The sequence below is a fragment of the Saccopteryx leptura genome, chromosome 4 (assembly GCF_036850995.1).
Source record: "Saccopteryx leptura isolate mSacLep1 chromosome 4, mSacLep1_pri_phased_curated, whole genome shotgun sequence".
NCBI lineage: Eukaryota > Metazoa > Chordata > Mammalia > Chiroptera > Emballonuridae > Saccopteryx > Saccopteryx leptura.
The window spans coordinates 118,254,496-118,264,984 of NC_089506.1; the positions used below are offsets into that span (position 1 = coordinate 118,254,496).

Below are 10,489 nucleotides of genomic sequence, written 5' to 3' on the forward strand. Positions count from 1 at the left end.
TCGGAGACTTTCAGGTGGTCTCGGCCAGATTGATCCCCCTGGTTCTGAATCACCCTGGATTTGTCCCTGAAAAGACAGCTCTGGCAGTCGTCAGTGTCAGGGATGGCATAGCTATAGAAGAGAGGTTAATCAATTAAGTGCCTTCTGTTAAACTTTTAGCATATCACAGGATGTGGTTACATAAACCTTATAACATCTAAGGTGTTCTCAAATGGGTTGACAGGTTAATCTAAGCAAAGTTATACATTCTAAATACACGTCAGTCTAGGCCAGGCTGCCTGAATATATGAGAAGGAATGTATAACAGGTTGACAGCATCTATAACAAGGTTAGGTTACAGCATCTGGGGGCTGGGGGAACCGCCTGCTCAGGCTACTCTGAAATTGGCAGAAAGGGTGTAGCTTTGAAGGGGCCTCAGCCTCCAGTGCCTATTCATGTGTGGCTAAGTCCTATACCTTAAAATAAGGCCAAAGGAAGCAAGAAAGGCTCTTTAGTGACAGTGTTTATTAACAAAAATAGTTATGTAATATATTACATAATATAGTATATAATAGTCATGTAATATATCACTTACAACATAGAAAACTGAAGAGGCCGCACAAGAGACGCTCATTCAGCAGATCCAGGGACTCAGGTCCTGCTGCTGTGGGTTTCGTGTTATGTCCCTGCAGGCCCGTGGACAGCCTCCCCCTCACTGATGGTGCACTGCAGGAGGAAGCAGGGCACCAGGCTGAGAAAAGTCAGCAGGCCCCATGAGCTCAGTCTAGGCGAGTGTGAGGTGAGAATGTCTTTCAGGTCTGGGGGAAAAACAAAACAAAACAAAAAAACCATTCTGTGTAAGAAACTTTGTTGCAGACTTGCTCTAAAGCAGTGGTCCCCAACCTTTTTTAAGCCACGGACTGGTTTAATGTCAGAAAATATTTTCACGGACCCACCTTTAGGGTAGGACGGATAAATGTATCATGCGACCAAGACAAGCGTCAAGAGTGAGTCTTAGACGGATGTAAGAGAGGGAATTTGGTCATTTTTTAAAAATAAAACATCGTTCAGACTTAAATATAAATGAAACAGAAATAATATAAGTTATTTATTCTTTTTCTGCGGACCAGTACCAAATGGCCCACGGACTGGTACCGGTCCGCGGCCCGGGGGTTGGGGACCACTGCTCTAAGGAGTGAAACAGGCATTTGCATCTCCTCTGATAATGGCCCTTTTCTGCTTTGGCCTCCTTACTGGGCTTTGACAGGTGGGGCTCTGTGTCATGGCTGATGGTAGTGAGCCCAGTTCATGCGACAGGTGTATCTGGGGCACCTGCCAGGGTGACCAGGGGCACCACACCTGCAGGAGAAAGCCAGCCTTGTGGGCTTCAGTCAAGACAGATGTGCTTGCGTTCAGCTTTTCTATTCCTTTGGCTGTGGGTCAGGAACGATGGCCTTTTTTATGGAACTTGGAGCTAAAGAATTTGTTGATTGTCATTAAGGCAACAAAGAAGGGGCCCTGCAGCTCTTCTCAGTTAGCACATAAGCTGACCGAAGTGATCTTTCAGAGTTCCACACTATTTAGCAATCGGGGACAAATATAGCTGAGTTAAAATATGATGCAATAATAGCTTGCATCTCTCTGGTATAGGGAAGGTTCAGCTTTCCCCCATATTAGCCCTAACAGTATTTTTTTGACTGAGGACAGTTTATTAAACAAAAGGAAAGCTCCCAGCCCTAAAGCCATGGCAACGCACCCACAAGGAAACCACAGTGCTTTCCTATTCTGCTGTCAAAATGTGGCTCCTTCACAGCAAGTGTCACTTGGAGCTCTAAGGGCCTGTGAGTCTGGCTTTCTGTATGGCTGGGTCACCAGCCCAAAGTTTCTGAGCAGGAATCTCCCCTAGTCTGGAGTACTGAGGCTGGGCAGGGATCTCAGCTAAAGTCCCTGGTGGCAAGTGATTATCATGTGAAGCTGGCAAGCCCCAAAGGTATAGTCATGGGCAGAGATGCCAATGCCACCAAAACATTCTCACAAGCAAATCTGGGGCTGGACGTGGGGTCAGCTAGGCAGGGAACCAGACAACTGAGAAAGGGCCCTATTATAGGACCTTCTCCCTGGGGTGGCTCTGCAGAGGCCAGCAGGCCTTCTCCCTAATCAGGCCTTTCCAGCCCCACACTCTATGACACCTCCAAGAGAGGTCTTTGGATGTGAGGACTGAGCATTAGACAGTGGAATGAACATGTAATGACAAAGACAAGCCACCGTCGAAGGCACCCACTTTGCACCTGCTCACAGGTGAGCTAGCTACTGTAGGCAGCCTAGGAGGCCAGACTCAGTATGAGACCAAAGTCAGGCCCACTCCAAACCTGGGCAAGTTCCCCCCACCACCACAGCTTGGGAGAGGACTATTCCAGGGTACTAGATCCCACAAAACAGGAACCCTAACATCTGGATCCAGAGGAGGCTCCAAAAAAGTTGATGACAAGACAGGTACTCACAGTATGAGAAACTATTCAGGTGAGAACTACTCAGTATTGAACTTGAGTTGATTTTCCCCTTAGAGAAGAAAACAGGCTGCCCATAAATAAGGATTCAGACCCTGCTGACGGCCTTTTCTTGTCTATAAACTCAAAGGTCATTTTTCTAGTCAAATTTTAGGTTAGACAGAGTCAGCCCCTCAAACAGGGGCCCCCAAACTGGGACCGTGAGCACCATGTGGTGTTCTTCCTAGTGGGCCCAAGGTCACCCTTTGAGCTTATAGAGGAAATATTAGAACTTCCACTACATATTTATAGAAAAACATTATTAATACTTACAGTGTATACCAGAATCTAGGAAATCAGTGGCCCACCATTATTTTATGTCATACCAAAAAAAGAAACTCTGCTATTGATGGATGATTTACTATAAGCTGGGGTTTTTACTATATATCATGCTTACCAATGGCGTGTGTGTGTGTGTGTGTGTGTGTGTGTGTGTGTGTGTGACAGAGACAAAGAGAGGGACAGGCAGGGAAAGACAGACAGGAAGGGAGAGAGACAAGAAGCATCAACTCTTTGTTGCAGCGCCTTAGTTGTTCAGTGATTGCTTTCTCATATGTGCCTTGACCAGGGGGCCACAGCAGACCAAGTGACCCCTTGCTCAAACCAGCAACCCTGGGCTCAAGCTGGTGAATCTTGCTCAAACCAGATGAGCCTGTGCTCAAGTCGGCAACCTCGGGGTTTCGAACCTGGGTTCTCCGTGTCCCGGTCCAACGCTCTATCCACTGCGCCACCACCTGGTCAGGCTTACCAAATTGCCTTTTTTAGATTTAGACATAGCAGAGATTTTTATCCTGTATGTTAGCCTTGTGCATACATGAAATGCCAGCTATATGTGGAAAAAAAGTTTGTGCATGCTCAGCATGGCAACTGTGCCACCACCACTGAATGGGGAGTTTGGTCAGTCTAGTGGTGGAGTGGGAGATTAAAAAAAAAAAAAAGTTTGGCAGCCACTCTGCATAAGAATAACATCATGTTTCAATGTGAGGTCCAGAACCAGCATTGCTGAAACACTCCTATTTGCAAATACCCCCAGATGCCCCTGGGAGCCAAATGGCTTCCTCTACTGCTGTGACACTCAGAGAAGCTAACCCACTGGAACAGCACCTATCATGAGAGAGCATCCCAAGATGGCTTGCCAAAGAGTCTGCTCTCTCCAGAGCAGCTCACCATCATCTCTGTGCCAGCTGGGGCCAGGACCTGAGGGGGCCCCACAGGCCCACAGCCTCATGGGCCCACAACCCCGCAGGCTGGCTCTAATTGTCTGCCTGTTGGTTGGCTGGCTGGTTGGTTGGTTTGTGCCAGAAATGCATTTTTTAAAATTGAGCTTGAAGCCAAGAGGCAAGGCTTCACTAACTGCAATCTGATATGGGCATTTCCTTTTTGTCTTTGAAAGTACTTGAGTTTGCTACTTCACTGTGTCATTATTTAGACTCTGAATTTTGGAGCATTAAACTGGTTCTTGATGCTAAAGAAACACTTAATTCTTTCGGGCTATGTATAAGAAGAACCACTGTCCTAGTATAATGAGATCTTGGGCTGGTTCAGGGACTAAGCAAAGGCCCCTACTCCTTGAAAGCTTATTTTTCTTTTCTTTTTTTAACCTCAGTTATTATACCACCTAGTATTAGTGGGTATTGTTCACAACCTAAAAAACACACACACACATTTCAGTAAATTTATATATAAATGCTAGATTATGAAGTAATTCTAACCTCACTGTATTGATTTGAATACTTTGGTGATGTTAATGAAGTAGCAGTAATTTCTTTTGTAATTTATATGTAAGAGATACAGTGCCTTTTCATCTTAAAAAAACAATGGGTAAATAGCTCCAATTTTGCAGCTGTGGAGCCTGAAGCCCAAGTTCTTGAACCTTTCATAAAGATTATAAACATTATAAAAAGCATTTGTGGAGATTTGAACAAGTGTTTGGGGGAATTTTTCATGCTTTTTCTATTATGCCACATTGCCTTGTTAAATGCACCATTAACAAGTGTAAATGAAGAAAATGGTAGAATGATTGTTACCTGTCTAAAGCATGTTGTCTTTAGAACACCAAAAATGGATTCTTTGAAGTTTAATATAATAATAGGTAATAGCTTATATGGTGTTTATTCTTTGAAGATGCCCTTCAAAGGTCATCTATTCAATATTTACTTAGAATTATTATGCACAAAGCATTATTATAGGTCATGAAGCAGAAAAATTACAAAACAGCTCACACCAACAAGCTTCCAGTTATAAAAATAATTCATCAGGATGTAATGTACAGGATGGCCATAATTGTGTATAACACGTATTGTAAATTTTAAGAAGATAATACATTGTATCAGTGGTCCCCAACCCCCGGACCGCGGACCAGTACCGGTCCGTGGGCCATTTGGTACCGGTCCGCAGAGAAGGAATAAATAACTTACATTATTTCCATTTTATTTATATTTCAGTCTGAATGATGTTTTATTTTTCTTAAATGACCAGATTCCCTCTGGTACATCCATCTAAGACTCACTCTTGACGCTTGCCTCGGTCACGTGATACATTTATCTGTCCCACCCTGAAAGCCGGTCTGTGAAAATATTTTCTGACATTAAACCGGTCCGTGGCCCAAAAAAGGTTGGGGACCACCGCATTATACGATTCACACATGTGACTTTCCTGAGTGATGAATGACCCAGTTTGCTGGCTTCTGGGTCTCCTGGCACAGGTAGATCTCTATGGATCGGTATATATATGGGAGCAACGGCATGCACATGTGGACTGTGAACACAGGACGCGGAGGCGGATAACTTACCGCAACCGGCGGGTGTCTCGGGGAGGCAGTGCACGGCCCCAAAGATGCACCTACAGAGCCGGCAGCCGCGGAGGGTCCAGGATCCGTGCGCCAAGGTTCCGCACTCGCTAAAAGGCCGAGACCCGGCGTTAGAGCAGCCATCGCGCGCGCCCCGCCCAGCCGAGCTCTGTACCCCACCGCGCCCAGGCCCTGTCCCGCCCCTCGTGCCCCAACTCGGTCTTCCAGCTCGCTCATCCTCTGTGCCCACCTGTGTCTCTGGTCGTGCTCGCAGTAACGGCCAGTGAAGTGGGCGGAGCACACGCAGAAGCTGCCGAGCACGCAGGTGCCGCCGTTCAAGCAACACAGTGGCTGCGGAGGTGCACCCAAGGAGGTTCCACCCGGAACGGCCTGGGCGTTTAGTGCGCCGCCCTCTACGTTAGATCCACCGGGAGAGGGCGAGATGATACCGCTCAGAGCAGGCAATAATTTGAGCTCCTCGATATGAGTGTTTGCTCTAGTAAATGCGACTTAATTGAAGGATTGAAAACAAACTACCTGGGTGGAGGGCGGGTCAGGAGTGAGTCGCATGGCAGGATGTGAAACTTGCCCCTAGCTAGTAGGGTTTTCCTTTCTTTCACATGTTAATCTCAAGCTCCGACTACTGTGACAGTGATTAAAGACAGGCCTCCCAGGCGAGGACCACCCAAGGATGGTACTCTACCCTCCTAAACCTACCCTCCCCATTACGCTGGAGGGACCCCCTGGGACAGGTCTGGAGCCTGACAGCCAGCCTGCAGTAAGCCAAGTAAGAGTCCACTAGCATCTTGGGTTGGGATATTTGTTTTAAATACATTTTTTTAAAAGATTTTATTTATTAATTTGAGAGAGAGCGATAAATACATTTCAGTCAGCTCTCTGGACCTGAGAAAAATAGCCATTTAAGAGTAAATGCAACATTTTACCAATGAAATAGTAAAACTTTTTTTCAGAGCAAAAGAACACCTTACTAAGAAATATAGTACTTTTATGTTATAACGTATCATTTGGAAATGATAAAACGTTCTCTGTTGGGTTTCTCGTTTTATCCTTAATGTGTCCCAGGTTTTTTCAGACCCTAAATTTGGAGTCCTGTGATGACATGATGGCGAAGGCATTGAAGCAGCCGGGGACTTACGCTCCTGGAAAGCGGCGGAGTGGGGAAGCAAGTCCTGCGACCTCCAGCCCTTCGTGCTCCCATTCGCCTCTCTAAAATTGTTCCGAGTCCAGTTGAATAATTTCTGCTGGAGCTTCTGAACTGTAGCGTTGTTGAAGTCTTCTCTACTACCTTTATGTTTCTCTCTTTGATAGCCTTCTAAAAACATTGAAAATGTGAGACTGATAATGATTGAGAAACAGGTACACAAACGAAACTAAAAGACTGTAAATAAAATGCTGCTTACTGTTTCCCAAGTGGATGATCTGTAATGCCAAACTAATCATAAACAGAAGCCTAGAATAAAGAAAAGTATTAATGTTTAAAATATTTTTAAAAAACAAGCAGAAATTTACAATGTAAAATGTAATGCAATCACATAAATATAAAGATAGATTTAAAGGATAATAAATATGTAATCATTTTGTAACTTGTAGATTTTGATTGATATTTTCATCACTTAGAAAGATTTTTGAGACCAAGAAAGTATATATTATCTTAATGAAAAAGAACAATCATGCATACCTTGCAATTTATTCTGGAGGCTTTTAAAGCCCCTCTTGGCTCTAAGATCTAAATGATCTCTCTCCTTACCTAATCGGGTGGCTCCAGGTCATTTTCTCACTGACAAGTCTGGTTTGAGAATCTCCTCTCATCAATACATGGAAGGTTAATTTCCGAAGAAGACAAGTCTGACCCTGTAATTTGAAGGTGTCTTCACTGGAGGTCCTGGGGTAACTGCATCATAATACAAGACAGATGACTACAGAAGATGCAAACATTGCCTACCCTCTGTCTAGGCCACAGGCAACAACAAAGAGATCTCTGAGTTCTGCTGTGGAAGTCGTTAGGCAGTAGCTTCTTGTGACAGGGCAGGGCCCATTCAGAGCCTCAAGGACTGTCCCCTCAATGAGACTCAGCTGGGGGAAGGGGGTGGAGACCTGGCTGATTCTCTCCCAGCAGTTTACAATGTTGACAGCAGCAAGACTGGTCAAGCCCTGATGTAAAACAACATTGGTGACCAAGGCAACAAGCCTTTCCCGAGACCGGAGGGTGGGGGGGAGCCCCAACATGAACAACTAAATTTTCAAAGGAGAATGTAGACTTTATATTGCTAACCCTTTATGCTGTGAGATAGGAGGGATCCCAGCTCATAACGGGAGCTGCTGTGTGGGACATAACCATCAGGCAGGGGTCCCAAAAGTCTTGAGTGGGGAGTGTGATTATAAAGGGAGACACTTCACCACTTGCTTTCTGAGGCTGTGTCAATATTTGCGCAAACTGGGCCCTTTCTCTGTGCCCAGCTTAGTGATAAATATGCTGCTCACAAAAATTAGGGGATATTTTAAAATGAATATGAAGCAATACAGAAAAGAAACATTTAATTTTTTTATTAAACAACATCAGAAAAGCAAACGAGAAGTCAAAGAAAGTTGTTCAGTTATGCAAATGAGGTGCAAAACTAACTTTTATTTCATTGGTGAAAATGCACTGTACAAAAGGCTGAAAGTACTGGAGTACCTGCATGTTCCCTGATCCCCTAATTTTTGTGAGCAGTAGGTCATTCACATTACTCATTTCATTAAACACTGCTCTGGGAAGGCACTATTATCAATGCCCCATTTAAAAGATAAAGCAACTAAGGCTTAGAGACCTTAAAACAAAAACAAAAACCGCAGGGATAGTGTGAGAAGAAGGCTCCAGGGTGCTCTGTGTCCACAGGTCTGGGAGCACAGGAGTAACTGCACCCACCATTGTCTGATGCTGAGCCTACTCTGAATCCAAGAAGGGAGTGATTTGGGAGCCTCTTCTGAGGCTTGCTGAGTCGGTTTTTCTAACTGATGAAATAGTGCCTGGAGCCCTTTCATCAGCACTGAAGAGGACAGCTTATAATTTTGATGTGAATTGTTCTGTGACTTTCATATAAAAACTGCTTTCTAAAAATAGCATGCTTCCTCCAAGGATGATATTGTCTTTGCTACTGATTTAAGTTTTTAAACCTTTAAACATGAAGTTTACTTAAAAGGGTGTTAAATAAACCAATAGTGAATCGGTGAGCCTGGCTATAGTGAGGCCTCCCAACCACTGAGTCTGTGTGTGGCCAGGACCAGGCTGGGACCAGCAGATCCTAATGGGCAGGACATGCAGAGGGTGATACCTTGCACCTTCAGGAAACATCTGTAACTTGAATGATGATAAACACACTTTTAACTTAAAGCTTACTATTTGTTAATTCTATAGTTTAGTTTTATGTAAAAGTAAGCATGTTTTATGACTTTAAATCAATAGAAACTTCTATATGACCTAAATGGCTTATATACTAAAATGAAACCATGTATATGTTAAAGGATTAATTGAATGAGGTTGGGCAGATAAAATATATTATGCTCACTTTGTTAAAGATGGTGCTGCCCACATGGAAGCCGTCGCCCAGGTGATATTAATGTGTGTTGGGGCGGGCTGTGGGCAGGCAGGATCCTTGTAGCCTGGGGCTTGGTTTTAGGACTAAGCCTTTTCCCACCCTTTTTGATGTGGGGTGGTGCACTTCATGAGGAATCCCATTATGCCTCAGATAGTGACTTTGTATCAGAGACTTCCTTATTTGTATATTGGATTAAAGGTTTTGATTTCTATACTATAAAATGAGGGCAGACCTGGAGCTTGCTCTCTCAGTTCCTGATATTAGCATTAGAGAAGAGAGCAGAGAGAGGCCACGTGGAGGAGGCCAGGAGAAGCAGCCAAGATGGTGGAGTGTTGAAGGAGAAGCAAGTTTGTGCAGAGAGAAGGAGATGGAGAACAGAGGTGAATAAGGCTGGTGAGGTAGAAACCTTTGATTCTAGGAAACTCGGATAAGTCAGTAGCTTTGTGAGCACTGAAACAGTGGGTTTTGGAGCCTAGTGTGTGTTTTTATTTGCCCGCCAGGTGCAAGCTAGGATTAAAGCTAATGGCCCACCAGTTCTTGGCTCCACTGTTTCTTTACCGACTGTTTGAATTCAATGTGAACCTGCATGGGCCGGGCAGCTCTGATAGTGGCTGTGGATACTGGCTTTACAAATGAGAAGTGTAAAAAGTGTTTTGTTTACAGGATGATACTAAATCCAAGCCTTTCTAATAATATTAAAAATTTTTAAGTAGTATCTAAAATCTAACTTTTCCCCACAGTTATTTTTTATTAAATTTGTATTGGGGACATTTTCAAGTTTACACAAAAGCTAGGACAATGATCCCATAAAACCTGCCTGCGTTCAGCAATTAAATATCAACCTTTGCCCATCGTATTTCATTTATTTCTCCCCATATTTTTTTCTTGGAGTGCTTTAAGGTAAATCTCAGACATCATATTTCCTGTGCACATGAAGTTTGGAAAACATGAGTCTTACAGATGGAACTAGGGAACTAGGAAAGGAAATGTCTTGCCAGGAAGGCAGGATTGAGAGACTAGAAATAGCCATGGAATGTCCCACATCTGGCTATTTGCTGAAGATCTAAAGTTGGCCCTTGTTGGGCAGATAAAATATATTATGCTCATTTTGTTAAAGATGCCACTGCCCAGTGATATTAATATGTGTTGGGGGCGGGCTGTGGGCAGGCAGGATCCTTGTAGCCTGGGGCTTGGTTTTAGGACTAAGCCTTTCCCACCCTTTTTGATGTGGGGTGATGCAATCCCATCATGCCTCAGATAAGTGACTTTGTATTAGAGACTTCCCTATTTTGTATATTGGATTAAAGGTTTTGATTTCTATACTATAAAGTGGGGGGCAGAACGGGAGCTTGCTCTCTCTGTTCCTGAAATTAGCATTAGAGAGCAGAGCAGAGAAAGGCCATGTGGAGGAGGCCTGGAGAAGAAGCCAAGATGGCAGAGTGCTGAAGGAAAAGCCAGTTTGGGCAGAGTTTGTGCAGGGAGAAGGAAGGAGATGGGGAACAGAGGTGAATAAGTCTTGTGAGCTAGAAACCTTTGATTCTAGGAAACTCGGATAAGTCAGTAGCTTTGTGAGCACTGAA

At 44.1% G+C, this 10,489-nt stretch overlaps 1 protein-coding gene across 1 annotated transcript; it reads right to left on the reverse strand.

Annotated features, from left to right (window-relative positions):
* Positions 1 to 541: 541 nt before the first annotated feature.
* LOC136404434 (cryptic protein-like) lies at positions 542 to 7,330 on the reverse strand. The gene is made up of 6 exons (XM_066383742.1): positions 7,082 to 7,330; positions 6,735 to 6,784; positions 6,470 to 6,646; positions 5,564 to 5,726; positions 5,317 to 5,423; positions 542 to 797 (listed from the first exon to the last, which is right to left on the reverse strand). Exons 1-6 carry the CDS (start codon positions 7,141 to 7,143, stop codon positions 658 to 660), a joined length of 699 nt encoding a protein of 232 aa, XP_066239839.1. The 5' UTR covers positions 7,144 to 7,330; the 3' UTR covers positions 542 to 657.
* Positions 7,331 to 10,489: the final 3,159 nt, after the last annotated feature.

Bases quoted from the DNA above. Each gene is read 5' to 3' on its own strand.
- LOC136404434 (XM_066383742.1), bottom strand. From the start codon at position 7,143: ATGAGAGGAGATTCTCAAACCAGACTTGTCAGTGAGAAAATGACCTGG. The intron at 5,424-5,563 runs GTGGGCACAGAG...TCGGCCTTTTAG, and splicing joins GAGCACGACCAGAGACACAG to CGAGTGCGGAACCTTGGCGC. The intron at 798-5,316 runs GTAAGTTATCCG...TTTTTCCCCCAG, and splicing joins CGAGACACCCGCCGGTTGCG to ACCTGAAAGACATTCTCACC.